Source organism: Asterias rubens, chromosome 6, assembly GCF_902459465.1.
Source record: "Asterias rubens chromosome 6, eAstRub1.3, whole genome shotgun sequence".
Lineage (NCBI taxonomy): Eukaryota > Metazoa > Echinodermata > Asteroidea > Forcipulatida > Asteriidae > Asterias > Asterias rubens.
The window spans coordinates 9,984,407-10,001,781 of NC_047067.1; the positions used below are offsets into that span (position 1 = coordinate 9,984,407).

General features: G+C 38.7%; 1 protein-coding gene across 3 annotated transcripts; it reads left to right on the forward strand.

Moving 5' to 3' along the window:
• The first annotated feature begins 3,747 nt into the window (after positions 1-3,747).
• LOC117291701 (ras-related and estrogen-regulated growth inhibitor-like) lies at positions 3,748-14,135 on the forward strand. 3 transcript variants are annotated; one of them, XM_033773551.1, is made up of 6 exons: positions 3,748-3,857; positions 9,893-10,610; positions 11,385-11,441; positions 11,853-11,926; positions 12,737-12,927; positions 13,640-14,135. In XM_033773551.1, exons 2-6 carry the CDS (start codon positions 10,472-10,474, stop codon positions 13,896-13,898), a joined length of 720 nt encoding a protein of 239 aa, XP_033629442.1. In that variant the 5' UTR covers positions 3,748-3,857; positions 9,893-10,471; the 3' UTR covers positions 13,899-14,135. The 3 variants fall into 3 exon arrangements, with proteins under 3 accessions (XP_033629442.1, XP_033629443.1, XP_033629441.1); XM_033773552.1 differs by lacking the exon at positions 3,748-3,857 and adding an exon at positions 7,708-7,771; XM_033773550.1 differs by lacking the exon at positions 3,748-3,857 and adding an exon at positions 7,714-7,897.
• The last annotated feature ends 3,240 nt before the right edge of the window (positions 14,136-17,375 follow it).

Consider the following 17,375-nt stretch of genomic DNA (forward strand, 5'->3'; position numbering starts at 1 on the left):
AAAACAACTATCGATTCTCGATATCAAGAATTCCGGATTTATTTTAAACACGAGTCATGACACGGCAAAACGTGTGGAAACAAGGGTGGGTTTTCCCGTTATTTTCTCCCGACTCCGATGACCGATTGAGCCAAAATTTTCACAGGTTTGTTATTTTATATATAAGTTGTGATACACGAAGTGTGGGCCTTTGGACAATACTGTTTACCGATGTTGTGCGATTGCTTTAAGGCATTGAATTGTTTTGCGAGAATGGGGAGCATCTGCACCGTTGGGTATATGTTCTGATGATGGGAGAAACCTTTTAAAAAAGACACAACTATTTAAAAGACACACACTTTATTTTATGCAAGCCTTGATTTCGAAAGGGGTACAATCATGTTCGCAACATCAATACATGTACAGTTTATGCCCTCAATTTGAATGGACTGCTTTTGTGACAAGTAGTTTTATAACTTGGACAAGCTTATAAAAGCAGACTTTTCCAGATATAGTATCTACGGGACTCGTATATCCAAGACAAGATAAAATACCGGCCCGAGAATTGAATTGTTTGGGTTCGGCTGGTTAGTGTAAATAGGCCCAAGTTATTTGTTGTCATCATAATTCATAAAAAGTGTTTATTTTTTCTTGAATAGCCCACATTTTCGATCTCCGTCGGCGTAAAGATCGATGACCGCTGACTGTGAAACTTGCGGTTGTAGAATGGCAATCTCCTGTGTAGATGTAGATCGAGTGCATCATACTCGGTGGAGATCTGACGTGGTTGCAATTTGCTTGTATTTTATCCGCACAAAAGCTGAGCGTACCAAAATGAAAAAAGAAAATTGCCAAGCCAACTCAAACATTGAAGGCACCGGACACCATTGGTAATTGTCAAAGACCAGTATTCGTTCTTGGTCTATCCCTGCCAACATAATGCACAAAATAACAAATCTGTGAGTTTGGACTCAATCGGTCATCGAAGTTGCACTGACAATATTGCACACAATTTGTCTTTGGTGCTTTCACAGATGCCTTTCAAAAGTGTCCAGGCCTGAGGTAATTAAATATGAGAAATTACCTATTCCTCATAAACTACGGCTGCATAAACCATGAGGCAAAAATCGCTTACGGTTCGTATTAGCGTGACTATATTATGGTTTCGTTCCAACTTCTTTTTCTACCTCGCATAGACGCTGGAAATTGTTCTTATTTGCTCAGCCGTTGTGATATGTGCACTAAAACAAGGAATTGTTCACTGGTTGGTTGTTTTAATGTAGTGAAAACTTAATGATAGAATACAATGCTCAGTCTGTAAGAATTGTCGAATACAACGATTACCTTTGGGATGATCTCGACCATTTTTCTTCCATCGAATTAACTTGCGAAGTTGTCACAATTTGTTGACATAAAATATTATTGATAAAAAAAACAGTCATCATTAAACAAAACCATGATAATAGGATTGTTTAATTGTGCAATTATCACCATTATGTGCCAAATGACAGCTGTCTATTTCAAAATGACTCGTAACAAATTACGAGGAACCATTATACAATACCGCCCCAGCCCCCGACCCCCCCCCCCCCCAAATATACTTCACAACACAGCAATTTAGAGGTATGGTGGACACAATACTTTGACACTACATGTATTTGGTTTGGGTAAATTTGTTTGTACTCCCAAACCGAACAGTGCACCAATACAAAAGCCGTGTTCGCACTGGACTTAAAGGCAGTGGACACTATGGTAATTACTCAAAATTATTATAAGCATAAAACCTTACTTGGTAATGGGGAGAGGTTGATAGTATAAAACATTGTTAGAAACGGCTCCCTCTGAAGTAACATGGTTGTTGAGAAAGAAGTAATTTTCCATGAATTTGAGTTGGAGACCTCAGAATTAGATTTTGAGGTCTCGAATTGTGACATTGGTGTTTTTTCTTTCATTATTATCTCGCAACTTCGACGACCAATTGAGCTCAAATGTTCACAGGTTTGTTTTTTATGCTTATGTTGAGATACGCCAAGTGGGAAGACTGGTCTCTGACAGTTACCAATATAGTGTCCAGTGTCTTTAATGTGGGCAAACTAACCCGAGCCAATGGGCACATTTCAAGTCGAGTGCGAACAGCCCCCTTTCCTGTCCCATACCCCGTCTGGGGTTGTACACGCCTTTTACGAGCTTATGTGATGACATTTTCTTTCTACAAATTGTTGGAAGTTATTGCATGTTGATTTCATCAACATAAACCCCATTGCCAGCTGTCAATAGCAAGCACCGTGTCAGGTGAGCGGCCTTCAGACATCAACTTCTTGTCAATAGCTACTCCGTTGTCACCCAGGGTTCAATATTGCTTAACCAATTTCTGCTTAATAGCAGAAAATAGCAGGATATCAGTCACAAATTGTATACGTGAAATTGTAGTTTGGCTGGTAAGCCTGCCAGTTCTGGTAAGCATATGTTGTGCTTAGCTACTTTTTTGCTCAAGCAGCTTTATAAAATTGGGCCCTGATACTTACGGACTTCAATTTTTCGTATAGGAAGGACGGAGGATATCTCAGCAATATTAGGCCAAGCAAAACAAGAAACATGTTTAGCGTCCCCGCTCGCTTCCTTTTTTAGAGGCCGCCTCCTCCTTTTTTACGATTTTTTATTTTTTTTTTTTAAATGGGAAAAAAGTGATGTATTTTAACAGTCTCATCAAGAAAATAGTTTACTTTAAAAATGTGTCGGGCAGTCATTAAAAAAAGTGTCCTTTTTTTTTAATGTTTTGTTTTGTTCAATGTCTTGTCCAGCATGCTTCATTTTTTATTGTGAGTTTGAACAGTAGAAAAAACATTGGATTTTTGAAATTTTAAAAAGAATGGTAGCCATCTTTCAAAAAAAAAACCTCCTTCTTCCTTTTTCTTTTTTAGAAACCCGGACGCTAAACATGTTTTTTTTTTACATGGCCTTATAGAGTATAACATTCTCCTGAAAGTTACCATAGATTAAAAGCTATGCAGGAACTACCTAATCTTTATTTGGCATGGAGAAATCATATTCGACGTGTTTATGCATTGCATTGTCTAAAGAAGCCCATTTTCGGGATCGTTTTATATTCCCATTTGGTGTGTGCAACGGGAATCTTTCACGTTGTAGCATTTCATATTTATTTTTCTCTCTCGGGAAAGGGGATACCAAAACGTCAAAAGTGATATTTCAGGAAATTTGATTTTTAACCCTTATCCAATTATCCAACTTGTCTGCATGAGAAACCATCGTCGTAGGAAAATAGTGAACACACGATCCATCCGAGCCCAATCAGTGATAAGTTTTACCACGTGAGCCAATCATCTCGTCAGCTGAGTATGAACATTAGAGGCACTGGGCACCTTTGATAATTGTCAAAGACCAGTATTCTCACTTGGTGTATCCAAACATGCAAGGAAATAATAAAAGAAAATACACCCGATGCAAAAATTTGTTTCCTTTCAGATGCCTAAAAGGGGCCTCAGGCCTGACGTCTTTTAATGTTGAGTGAGAAACTACCTCTTTTTCAAAAACTACGTTACTTCAGAGGGAGCCGCTTCTCACAATGTTTTATACCATCAACCTCTCCCCATTACTCGTTACCAAGTAAGATTTTATGCTAATAATACATATTTTGAGTAATTACCAATAGTGCAGTGCCTTTAACGACGGGATTTATGAGTCACTGGTATGTATATCTAGACGGCCGTGGGACTGGTTATTCGTCTGCTGAGGGACAGTGAGTTCAGTCTGGACTGTCGAGAGGATGAGTGTACACGGTATAGCATAGCTCCCACATGAGACCCTCCCCACACCAGGATGAAGCACGGAATGTGATACTAGGAGGCACAGTCTTATAGGTGAGTTGTGGTTCGGTCGTGGTCTACCTCTTATATACGATTCGATCCAGGTCAACACACATATTTAAAGGCATGGACACTGTTGGTAATTACTCAAATTAATTGTTTGCATACAAACTTACTTGGTATTAACTCCATGGTATTAACGAGCAATGGCAAGATGTTGATAGTATAAAACATTGTGAGAAACGGCTCCCTCTAAAGTAACGTATTGATAAAGAAGTCATTTCTCACTCAAACATTTAAATCTGAAAAGACTTCAGGCCCGATCCTTTTATTACGCATCTGAAAGCAGACAAGTTTGTTCAGCAAGGATGTTTTTTCTTTCGTTGTTTCTTGCAACTTCGCAAGTGACCATTGAGTCCAACTTTTCACAGATTTGTTATTTTATATGTATGTTGGGATATACTATAAGTGAGAACTGGATCAGTGGACAATTACCAAAGGTGTCCTGACCAGTGCCTTTAAAGGGAAAGTACACGTTTGGTAATTACTCAAAACAAATATTAACTTAAAAACTGACTCGGTAACGAGCATTGGAGAGCTGTTGATAGTATAGAACATTATGAGGAACGGCTCCCTCTGAAGTAGCATAGATTTTGAGAAAGAGGTAATTTCTCACTAAAATAATAAAAGACTTAGCAGAAGTCTTTTATTCCTATCGTCCAACAAGGGTGTTGTTTCTCTCATCATTTTCTCGCAACTTCGATGACCAATTTAGCTCAAATTTTCACAGGCTTGTTATTTTAAACTTAAGTTGGGATACACCAAGTGAGAAGACTGGTCTTTGACAATTACCAAACGTGTACCTTCCCTTTAAGGGAATGTATGGGATTCGGTTTTTGTAACTGTTTGGTTGTTTTAATTATGTATAAATAAAGGCCTATATTAAAACTAACCCCTAAAAACTTCCTTTCAAAAGGTGGCTGAGATATCGCCGATAATCCAGTGATCGGTTATGTCCACACGCGATGATAATCTGTGATTGACTGACAGCAATGCTTCTGATAATCAAATTGTAGGGGATTAAAACTTTCATAACCACATGTGCTTCCAACTGTGATTCTCAAAATGCTTTCTACTATTTAAGAAACTTCTCACCAAAGCTCAATGGCAAAGGTTGGACAACAATTTGAACTTTTAACACTTTCAAAAACTTGTTAAAGACACTGGACACTATTGGTAATTGTCAAAGACCAGTCTTCTGACTTGGTGTATTTCAACATAATGCATACAATAATTAAAAAATAAGGAATGCTTGTATTCATCGCACAAAAGGAACGTGCTACCTAATTCTCCTTCCAGTCTCGGTTTGGTTTACATTGATTTTAATGGGGGAAAAGTAGTGGGTGCGTTCCTTTAGCTTCCCTGGGTTATCCCCGGTGTGCCCCGTGCGTTCGAATAGCTTTTGACGTCATTCCAGGGGCTCACCCAGGTCAGCCCACAGTGCCCTGCTTGTGGAGTGGGTCACTTGGGGGCTGGACCCAGGTAAACGACGTCACTACGAGAGCGGTGAGTGGTCGTTCGTTTAGCTTTTGTCAGGGGCTCACCCGCGAGTGAGCACCGCGGGGTAGACCCAGGGAAGCTAAACGAACGCACCCAAAGATGGCCGTACCATGATTATGGTCGATCCGCTGATCTTATACCACATATAATAGTGAGAAAGGTTCTATGATTATCTGACAAAAATAATAGAGATCAGTGAGTCCATCCCGATCAGTGGCAACGCGATTTCTTGAGACACAACGCTGACAGTAATGTGGCAATTGCTTCTGTATATCTCTTTTTCAAAGAGGTGGTTATTTTGAGTAAAGAGGTGATTGTTTTGAAAATAAATTAGGAGATAACTGAGAACTCGTGTCCCATGTTTGCCAACCAAAACCTCGATCCCAATCATGGTCCATGTCTGAGCAAATAACCATATCGGCTCCTGGGTCAATCGGTTCAAGGAGCAAGGACCAGTGCCCAATTTCATAAAGTATAAGCAGAAAATACTGCTTAGCAAATTTCTTAGCGAAGCGAAAAATTAGTGGACCACCAGTTGCAACCATGCAAACTTAATGGACTTTTGGCTGGTAACCAGTTTCTGTATGGTGTTAAGCAAGATTTGTTGTGCTGAGCATTTGTTTTGTTATGCTTACAAAGCAGGCTTTATGAAATTGGGCATGGTCGGTTCGACCATGACGGAAGGATGGTTCGACTATAGACCTTTATAATTCTGCCACTATAATGGTCATGTTCCCTTTATCCAATAGTAGTAATGAATGCTAATATTCATTGAACAAAAAGGAACCAGACTACTTCTCCATTCAGTCTCGCTTTGGTTACATTGATTTTAATGGAAGAAATCCAGATGACTGCACCATATTTTGAAGGTTTTTAACTCCATGTTCGACCGTGTTCGATCACGGTGTTTGTTTAGGGCCTACTGCAATAGTGCCCAGTGTCAGCGGATGGCGAACCATTTGCTATTTCTATCTCCATGGGGGAACAAACACATGAATGTTGTTATTTCAAACCTACTATGCTGCTTGCTTTAAAGGCATTGGACACTATTGGTAATTACTCAAAATAATTGTTAGCATAAAACCTTTCTCGGTGACGAGTAATGGAGAGAGGTTGATGGTTTAAAACATTGTGAGAAACGGCTCCCTCTGAAGTGCCATAGTTTTCGAGAAAGAAGTAATTTTCCACGAATTTGATTTCGAGACCTCAGATTTAGAACTTGAGTTCTCGAAATCAACCATCTAAACGCACACAACTTCTTGTGACAAGGGTAATTTTTCTTTTCATTATTATCTCGCAACTTCGATGACCGATTGAGCTCAAATTTTCACAGGTTTGTTATTTTATGCATATGTTGAGATACACCAACTGTGCGGGCTAGTCTTTGACAATTACCAATAGTGTCCACTGCCTTTAAATGTAAAGGCCTATGTTGGTTCGAGGATTACGGTGTGAAATTACCTCATGTATAATTTACTTACGAGTTTGGTTTAGGGATAATCCTAATTGGCAGTCGGCCATGTCTGGTCCAGGGGGCTGGACGTTATCAATAAACGCGTGTTTGAACAGGTAGCAGCTAGCAGCTGGGATTGGGTGGATGTTTAATAATAATATTTATCAAGTCTCATAACCTTGTTATTGGATCAATAGCGTTATACTGTGTTGACGGCTTCAACTGTGGCTGTGGGCTGCCGAAAAGACCTTTTCTTGATTGTTGGTGCTGCTGTAAAAAAAAAAAAATTGTGATTTGAAACAACTTTGCATGGTGGGAGCAGAGAAAGGACAGAGAGGTGGTGGGAGTATGCAGGCGAGGTTTGCGGTAGCTCCATGTGTAAATCTGTTATGAGTATTGTTGGTTTATAAGAACCGGTGGCTGGCAACTTGTCTGCTGGAAACTGGAAAGGGCTTATCTGGTCAGAATGATATATAGTTGTGAACATTTATTCGTTATGAGTTAGGCTGGTAACTAATACAAACATATCCATCAATCAGCAGTAACGTAAGACACACCTGTTCACATTTGCTTTCCTAACCACTTGAGAATTCCCTCTTGTCCATCTTGACCGGCGTCTTTTAATGGTTGTTCACCAGATTTAGTGCGCTTTTATAAATGCTGTGTAATTATTAATTATTATTATGAGCAAAAACCGAGGACCAGACTGATTATGAGCCCTTCGAATATCAAACATGTTATTGTCATCTTGAGATATTGTCGTCTTGAGAGCTTGTAGTCTTGTGATATTCCCAAAATAGCTATGCTTGACCCTGCAGTCATGTCCTGTGTAACTGAATCAAATGAAACAGGACTGGAAAGGTTACCCGTTAATTTTAATTTCTCCTTCAAATATTATGATGAGAAATGGACGGCGACTGTGACAGGACACAGCTTACCAGAGGAGTATAGAATGGTACGTGTTTACACACGCCCATTTATTTTCTGGCACGACAGAGCCCGAGACAAGGGAACAGTTTCATCAAGCCTTAAGCACACAAAAACTTGCTAAGCACTGAAAAGTATTGCTGAACAGAAACAGGTAACCAGCCAACATTCCATTGTGCATTTTGTGCCCCACTCAATGTTTGCTTGGCAAAGAAATTGTTCAAGCATTGTTTTATGGTGAACAGCTTCAGACTGTAAGTTTTGAGAACGTTTCACGGGTCTTCGGGGTGCTTGGTCACGATTTTTGGCTGAGCTGACCCCAAAGTGTAGATTTAAATTTAAGAATTTTTAAAACTTCAGTATAGCTTTTAAAAAAGCTATACTAAACTGAAGTTTTCAGAAAGTTATAAGCTTTCATTTAATGTTGACTGAATTGGTCATCGAAGTTGCAACACCCTTGTTTCAGAGTTATCACCAATTGTGTGCAGTACCTTTAAAGACACTGGACACTATTGGTAATTGTCAAAGACCAGTCTTCTCACTTGGTGTATCTCAACATATGCGGAAAATAACAACCTGTGAAAATTTGAGTAAAATTATTGGTCGTCGAAGTTGCGAGATAATAATGAAAGAAAAAACACCATTGTCACACGAAGTTGTGTGCTTTAAGATGGCTGATTTCGAGACCTCAAATTCTAAATCTGAGGTCTCGAAATCAATTTCGTGGAAAATTACTTCTTTCTAGAAAACTACATCACTTCATATGGAGCCGTTTCTCACAATGTTTTATACTATCAACCTCTCCCCATAACTCGTTACCAAGTAAGGTTTTATGCTAAAAATTATTTTGAGTAATTACCAATAGTGTCCACTGCCTTTAAGCTTTCCTTATAAACGTTTGCCACATCAGTTTATAAATAAGTAGAGACAAGATGAACTAAAATGACAAATTGGATTGCCCTGGTCATGACATCTAAGCAGACCGTTCGAAGAATCCCAGGAATGTATTTGTTTGTTTTAGCTGATGGAGGAAGGATGGAAATAAACCAGTTCAGTTTTTACTCTATAGAACGTCAACATTCTTTGGCAGTTCTGAAAAGCTCTATTTGATATGGTAATTTATGTAAATGGAATTTTAATACTCCACCAATAGGTGATGGAAAGATAATCTTGCTAACGAATATTTTGAGATATTGCTGCAAAGAAATACAAGGGGGCCTTTTAATGGAGATCACCGTTAAGTTTGAAGAAACAAACATTTAGATAAAATGCATATACAAATTCCCGCGAAAGCATTTGGTTGCTATTGTCCTTGGCAAATACAACTGATGGGTATTTTCCAAAAGACTCCCTCAGCGATTTTAGTATGCATACAAATTCACTTCACTGTTATCTTATTTTTTTCAAATAACTCTGTTGAAGCTTTCATATTTTTAAACATTGCTGAAAGACACTGGACACTATTGGTAATTGTCAAAATCCAGTCTTGTCACTTGGTGTATCTCAACATATGCATAAAATAACAAACCTGTGAAAATTTGAGCTCGATCGGTCGTCGGAGTTGCGAGATAACTTAACTATGAAAGAAAAAACACCCTTGTCACACGAAGTTGTGTACTTTCAGATGCTTGATTTCGAGACCTCAAATTCTAAATCCGAGGTCTCGAAATCAAATTCGTGGAAATTTATTCTTTCTCAACAACTACGTTACTTCAGAGGGAGGTGTTTTTCACAGTGTTTTATACTATCAACCCCTCCCCATTACTCGTCACCAAGTAAGGTTTTATGCTAATAATTATATTGAGTAATTACCAATAGTGTCCACTGCCTTTAAATACAAGGGTTATTGCATGAATAAATTTAGACAAAAAGGCAATTACAGAAAATGATTTATTATTATTTTGGAGCCCCGTACCTTCGTAGTCGTATAGGTATGCCTATTTATACATTCTCGTGCGTGCGAGCCAGGCGAAGGTATTATATACAATCTACTTCCAAAGTGGACTCGTGACATTTGCCTCTTCCAGTCAAATGTATAAATACATATGACATTATTCTCTGTGATTATATTAGTGATATATACCAAAATAAGAAATGCGGACTGCCAGGTGATAAGTGGCTAATTCTTTGACTCTATACGTTCTTTCAGCTGTGTGTGAATTGATGGGATGTGACTTCTAATTTGGACCGACCGTGCTGTGAGCTAGCAGCGTGGGCATCTGACCGGCCGCGTGACATCATTCTAAGAGACGGTCGACCGGGCATCCACACTTACACGGCACGGCACTCACGCCGCTCTTCTGGACCAAAACTTGTCAGTATTGTAGGATCATTGAAACTTTGCATGGTGGAACTACGATAATAGTAGGCCTAAGGTTTTGCGGTAACACCATGTAATGATAATCTCTAATTTACTTATGGGGTGGTCCTGAAAAGTACCGTAGGTTTCCATTCGACGTTTCGATCAGTATGCTCTGATCGTCTTCTGGAGAAAGCTGCCGGCAGACTTTCATTGAACAAAAAACAGTGGATATACAGAACCAAACGGGCTTTATGAAGCATGAAACAGCTCTGAGCAGTGCTTTAGTGCTTAAAGTGAGGACTGAGGATCATGAGTCGTGACCAGCTTTTGTTTTAAGACTTCAGAGTGCATATAGTGTTGAGGAACACTTCTTAAGTGAGGACACATGTTTTTTGGAACTTCCCGCTTCGAAAATTTATATTCAACATGAGTTTATCTTCAAGAACTCGTAGATCGACGACCTTCTCGGCTCCTCCACTCCCCGAGAATTCGCACTCATCACCGCCGCCATCTTCCTTGTCGTTTCGTGTTGTGCTTCTTGGCTCGCCATGCGTGGGAAAAACAGGTAAGTTTTTTATCATCTTCAACGGATAGCCAACACTAGCTCAGGAAAGTAGGGGGTCTGGGGGCGGAGTGCCTACCGGTAATCCACATCAGTGTAAAGGTAGAACAAAATGATATACCATTTACCCCAGTGCAAAACTAACTTGTATACTATCAATACGAAACTGACCATTGTTTGACTTGTCAAAAGCTTGAACCCCTGCCCCGCCTGGTAAGCTTGATTGGTGCCGATTGGCAAAGCGTACCGCCCGTGCTGGTTTCCAGTGTATTTTTATTGTACCGACTTAATCGTTGCTACACATACTTATTTGTTTTCTCAGTTTCAATAGGGCATTGTATAATATAAGATTGGTAATTTGAACCCACTGTTTGTTCCAATCCTAATATTTGTAGATTATAACATAAAATTTACTTCAGAAATGTTCATTTCAAAAGGTGGTATCGTTTTTGAGATAATACTGCCGGAAATCTGGAGCGATTATGTCAACGAAGGAAGAATAATTTGCAATTGGAAAAAACAACCTGAGAAACGTAGTAACGCTTCTCATTTTATGCACAAATTTGAGGGATGAAAAATTATATATATATTTTTTCATAACCGGCACAGTACTTCAAAGTGAAACTTTCCCAAAACGCCTTATACTAATCTAAAGTTGCTGTACTTCTTCCAAGTATAAGTCTTTTCAGAGTTTTGTTTTCTAAACGTATATATACAGACCCTAAATGCTTCTTTCCCTCCATATTTCAACATCCATTTGTTATTTTCCCTTTTCAGCTTTGATGGTACGGTACGTGACGAGGCGTTTTATTGGTGATTACGATCCCACTCTAGGTAAACAAGCTTCTTCCTTTGTTTTATGTGAACTATGATTTACAGGCAATGAGGTCGGGGATGGTTTAAATTTCAGGGAAGTAAACAGTATAGGCCTAAGGAACACAAATTTACCAAGATGTGGGTTAAAGAGTGCGGAACATTTTGTAGAGGGTTGAAAATATTATAATGTCCACAGATTTGAAGATTTGCACATAACTTACGTGGTTCGTGACCTCTATGGCATGTTGAAAACTTCTCTAATAAAATTCTCGCCTGAAAGGCTATGGCTTTTTTTAGAAATTAGTAAGAAAAGAACCAAACATTTTTAGTTTTGGTAGTCCGAAATCCGACGTTTGAAATATACCAATGTAGGCCGAATGGCCACTTCTTTATCATTAAAGTTTTGGAATGTTCCTATATTCTCTTCAGAATACTTATGCAGATATCACGCATCTGTTGATGGTGAAGACGTTGCTATGGAAATATTAGACACAGCTGGCCATGTAAGTATGACGTTTTGACTTCCAAAAGAGAATGTATTCGTTTGGCAATTTCAATTTTGAAGACAATAAAACGAACATGTGAAAATTTATTTCGATAGCTGGATATCGTTTTTGAGATATTGCCGAAAATCTGGAGCAGTTATTACCGGTCCACTCAGAAAGAATAACATGCAATTGGAAAACACAATCTGAGAAACGTAACTGTCAGTAAAGCTTCCCAGATTAAATTTTTAGGGAATCAAAAGTGATCTTTTTTCGTCCATATCCACAGAAATTCAAAGTGAAAAGTTTCTCAAAATGCATTCCAAAGCTGCTGTACTTGTTACCAAGTTTAAAGGGAAGGTACATGTTTGGTAATTACTAAAAACAAATATTAACTTAAAAGCTGACTTGGTAACGAGCATTGGAGAGCTGTTTATAGTATATACCATTGTGAGAAACAGCTCCCTCTAAAGTAGCTTAGATTTTGAGAAAGAGGTAATTTCCAACTAAAATAATAAAAGACTTCTAGCTATAAGTCTTTTATTCCTATCTGAAAGCAAACAAATTCGTCCAACAAGGGTGTTTTTTTCTTTCATCATTTTCTCCCAACTCTGATGACCAATTGAGCTCATATTTTCACAGGTTTGTTATTTTATGCATATGTTGAGATACACCAAGTGAGAACACTGGTCTTTGACAATAACCAATAGTGTACCTTATAAACCAGAATAATTGAACCAGAGTGTTGTATTTGGTAACAAATTAATAATTATTTCAGGAACATGGATAAACTAATGTGAATTTATTAATATATGAATTGATTTGCAGGACAAGCATGGCCATCGTAATGCCTACGCCCTGTGGGGAGATGCCTTCTTGTTTGTCTACTCCGTGGCAGACCGACGGAGCTTCGATGAAATCTCGAACATAAAACGAGATGTGGAGAACGCCCTCAAGATAACCAGCTCGCTCCCAGTCATTCTTGTAGCCAATAAAAATGACTTGCGGAAAGAAATGAGGTATTTTCATTTTTTTGTTTTTCATTTATGAACCTCAATTGAAAAAACTAATACGAAATTATCTAGTAAAGCAATTGAATTGAACAGGTTGGTTTTTATAAAGATGCCATGTCCCTTTGTCCCCTTCACCGACGCAGAATATCATGTTTGGTATGAATGAACAAAAAAGTAACAAATAATACTGTACTCCAAAAACTCGTTATTGAGTGAAGCCACATTATTTTTATGAGAGAGGTGAACCACAAATCCAAAGAGAAGATTTGAATTAAATCATTCATTTTAGATAATGAACAGCTAATTTCCTTAATTATAGGCAAAGTTTTTCGGAATGTTCAATTTTTTCACCAGAGTGTTTTCAACACAATCCTTGACAAGGCCGTGGATCTGGAGCATCAGGCCTAAAGTACAAAATTATTATACTTTTTTTTTAAAATAATGATATCACTTGCTCCTTACACTCGAGTAAAAGTTGAATTCATATCAAGTTTGAACATTCCCGATATAGACCATGTGTGTCCATGATGCCGCCAGCAACACACTATTACCCAGTTAACACACAACTAAAACAACACCATTGACCTAAATGTCATTAATAGCCATAATAGCACTCGCAAGAAGGGAATTCGACCACGCAACATCGAATGTCTCAATATTGCTCCAGCCTGCAAAACGCCTACAAAAAATAACGTGTTTTTTCGTTTTCTCATTTCAGAACTGTGTCTGAGTCAGAGGGGAAGAAACTAGCAGAAGACATGGGTTACCCTTATTTTGAAATATCGGCTAAAGATGGACGGCAAATCTGGAGTGTTGCCGAACTATTTCACAATGTGTTTCGAGAATGGAAACACAAACGGTCGGATGAGAAACACGAGAGGGCGCAACGCAAAGCTCACGGAGCCACGGCGCATGTCAAACGTGCTATGAATAAACTGATGAGGGGACCACGAATGGGCCGTACAACCTCGCTTTGAACGGAAGATATTGAAAACTAGATTATTATTAGAACCATAGTGTTTATGGTCCACAGTCGGCTGCTGGAAAGCCGGACCATTACTTAGTGTTCGTTCGATTAGCTTCCCCGTGTACACAGACAGCTCCGTCGTCTCCTGAATTTGGGTCGACACAATTTGCACAGAATCAACAACTGATGTAAAGTTAATTTCCATTGACCTTAATTGTTTCAAAACACACAATCAATGTTAACATTAAAATTTCGTGCAAATCACTTGAACTACAGTGCATTAAAGGTGTCAACATTAATTATTTGATTTCACAGTGCGTAGTAGCGTGCCAACTTTCAAGAAGGGCATTGAACAAGTTTTCGAGAATCCCATGTTTTCGCACTCAAAATTGCCTTTACGCGTGAAGGGAAAAACATCACACAACCCAACTTTGGAAAACACGCAAAAATTGCACCGTCTTTTGTGCCAGTGTGTTTGCAGAGTGTGGTTGAACATTTTCTATTTAAAACATGTGGTATCGTTATTATCAAAATTAAACATTAGTTTAATCCGGCGCAAAAGTTTCTTTGTCTAGTTGTTTATAAATGTTAAACATTTTTGCAAACAAAAAGGTATACAATATTATAAAGGTGCACGCGATCCTAGCCCTGACGGTCTTACACTTTCGTATTGTACTGCTATCAGGTTCATGAAGATTTTTTATTTTTTGGTATTTTTTTTAACAACTTCAAGAAAGGTTGCTATTATTTTACCCCCCCCCCCCCAAAATAAAAATGAACCTGTCGTAAAAATGAACATGTAGGCCTAGTATTGAGATATATTTTTGTTGGTTATTGTCCGTGCGTACACATAATTTTTTACATAAATTTGGTAATAATCATACTGACACTAACATTTAGATCGTTAAAAAGCAAAGTTGAAATGTTCAGGGCGAGCAAAGTTGATGTTTCAGCGTTGTCCTTTTGTAAAGCTCTTTCCACGTAGACAGAAATTAAATGAAGACTATCAAAACGTTTGCTTTGTTTCCTTAAATAATGTAGTTCTTTCAGGAGGAGGGGTGGGGGTTGTAAAACGATGATTTGATTGTTGCCCCGCCTTCAATATGTTGTGTCAACTTACAGTGTTCAGCGATTTTGAACAGTTCACATCTTGCTCGTGTTCATAAGTGATAAGTTAAATACACAATGACAATAATATTATTATAAGTGTCACAGTACTTGAGAAAACATGTGACCTCGAAATAGCAGCCAACTCCGCTTGATGTTGAATGAGGGACAGTCTTGGCGCTCCATACATCGTCGTCTGCAGGCGGCTACTGTGTCTGTTGGACACCCCCATGTCCGGCAATACATTCATGGTGGATTAACCACATCTGGGTTGACGGGGACGCTCACAGACGATGAAAATAAGAAGTTTTTTGTTCACATCACCCCAAAAGCCAAGTTCGTTTTGATCCGTGAGAACACGGGTTAGCATGTAGGCATAGTCTTGAGACATTGGCCAGTCTTCATCATCTGGTTGGGTTGGCCTCCGTTTTCTATATTCAGTCGGGTATTTACCATCCTCGTAGCAGTTCCAGTCACCTTCAACCACAGCATCATTACAATTGATCCAAACACCTACTGGATTTCCATGATGCTGAAACGACCTAAATATGAACTCATTTTCCCAATCTGAGCTCGGGAGCATTATAGATGCGTTGTTACGATCACACTGCATCACGGCAGTGGACCGGTTGCCCCTCCATGGATCCATCCAGACCCAAGTAGCAAGACTCAGCATAAGGCACCCATCCATCAGGGCACCCTCTCGCTGCAAAGACACCCTTGATTACCATGACGATGATAACAAATTGAATAAAAACTGCCGTTGAAATCATCATATCCAAAATTGCTGACGAACACTTTTTACAAGTTAAAAGTTTCAGTTTCTCAAAGGTTTTTAATTTTTTTTAATTTCAGGGATATCGTGCGGTGCAAGTATAAAACGTGAAAATGCATACTCGTCTTATAAAGGCCCAATAAATAAAGAAATTGAATTAAAACACGCATTGTTGCGTAATTATTGTTGGTTCATTTAGTCGTTACCTGGATACGGTCAAACCTCGTTATAATTCGATACAGCCATGACGATACAGGCAGTGAAACCAACAATTAGGGACAATTTTGCACGAACGAAATTTGTCAGACCTGTTATACCAGGCCATAACCAAACCACTGAAGTTATACGTAATCTAATTGTTCAGATTATAATTATAATATAATGTTATTATTATGATGCATACACAATTACATTAAAGTTGGGTTGTCAAAGAAACGGTGGCGTAAACAAAATAACTCTATTGTAGTAAAATTTTGAACAAAATTAGCTGTTCGAACATAGACTATTATCCTGTTAAAAGGGTGAGGGGTCTTCTATTTCAATACCATGCTCACTACCAAGCGTTTTGATACATTTTGTACACAAGCGGGTAACAAAATAATTAAACAACGATTAAAGGCTTACAACTGGTAAAAGCCAGGAAATACCACCCCTCACCCCCCCCCCAAAAAAAAAAATCTTCCCAACACAGAAAAACGCATTATAAACATAAAGACAATTAAACAAAGTTTATGATAAATGCACGAATCAGTGTCTTACAAAACATGTCTCGTGCGTCTAATAATAATATAGCGAGGTTTAGCTGCTAGTAAACACGTGAACGTGAACGTGAACGTAAACAAATTGTGTTGTTTCTGGGTGACGTCACCACTTTGGGCTTATTGCACGCTCATGTATGACGTCTGTGCCCAAGTATGTACACCTGACGTGAAAAATGGTAACTTCATGTAATGCTAAAAACGTGAGATATAAACGACACAATATTTTTCTGACGTTCGCGATCACGTATTCACGCGGAACGTGCAGCTAAACCTGCCTAATATTAAATAGTGAAGGGAAACGCACTACCGCAAACTTAAGAAACATGAATATGCATTGACTGGAATCAAACCATGCACCTATAGGTTTAAGGTGAGTACATGTTCCTAGTTGCTGAGCGAAAGTTGAGACAACGTCAAACAAGTTTACAAGCTAGGTCTATCGCCATTTTCTTTCATTTGAACAGACAAACTAGCCTTAAAACTGTTGTTCCCGCAGCTACATTTACATCATATTCCTTCCGAATTCGACCAAACCTATTATTTTGCTGTAAATTATATTGACATAATAAACATAATTTTGACTGATCCAATTTACTTACTTCTCTTCTCGTCATTTTCATAAACCGAACTGATATAAAAATGTCCCTTTTCCATATCACTCGCTAAAACGGGGCTAAAGTAAGTTTAAAGTGTTCCAATTTGGTCAGTTGCTAATGCAAACATTTGTTCGCGTGAGGAGTGGATTGGTGTCTGTTTGGTCAATGGCAGACTGTACAAATCGGTCATTTTTTGTGGTCCTGCAAATCCCCCTCCCCCCCCCCGCATGTTCTTTTAGTTTGGTGGA

What these genes read in the sequence shown, in the direction of transcription:
- LOC117291701 (XM_033773551.1), top strand. Translation starts at nt 10,472, where the DNA reads ATGAGTTTATCTTCAAGAACTCGTAGATCGACGACCTTCTCGGCTCCT. An exon ending in GCCATGCGTGGGAAAAACAG is followed by an intron (nt 10,611 to 11,384) that starts GTAAGTTTTTTA and finishes TTCCCTTTTCAG; the next exon opens with CTTTGATGGTACGGTACGTG. An exon ending in GACTTGCGGAAAGAAATGAG is followed by an intron (nt 12,928 to 13,639) that starts GTATTTTCATTT and finishes TTCTCATTTCAG; the next exon opens with AACTGTGTCTGAGTCAGAGG.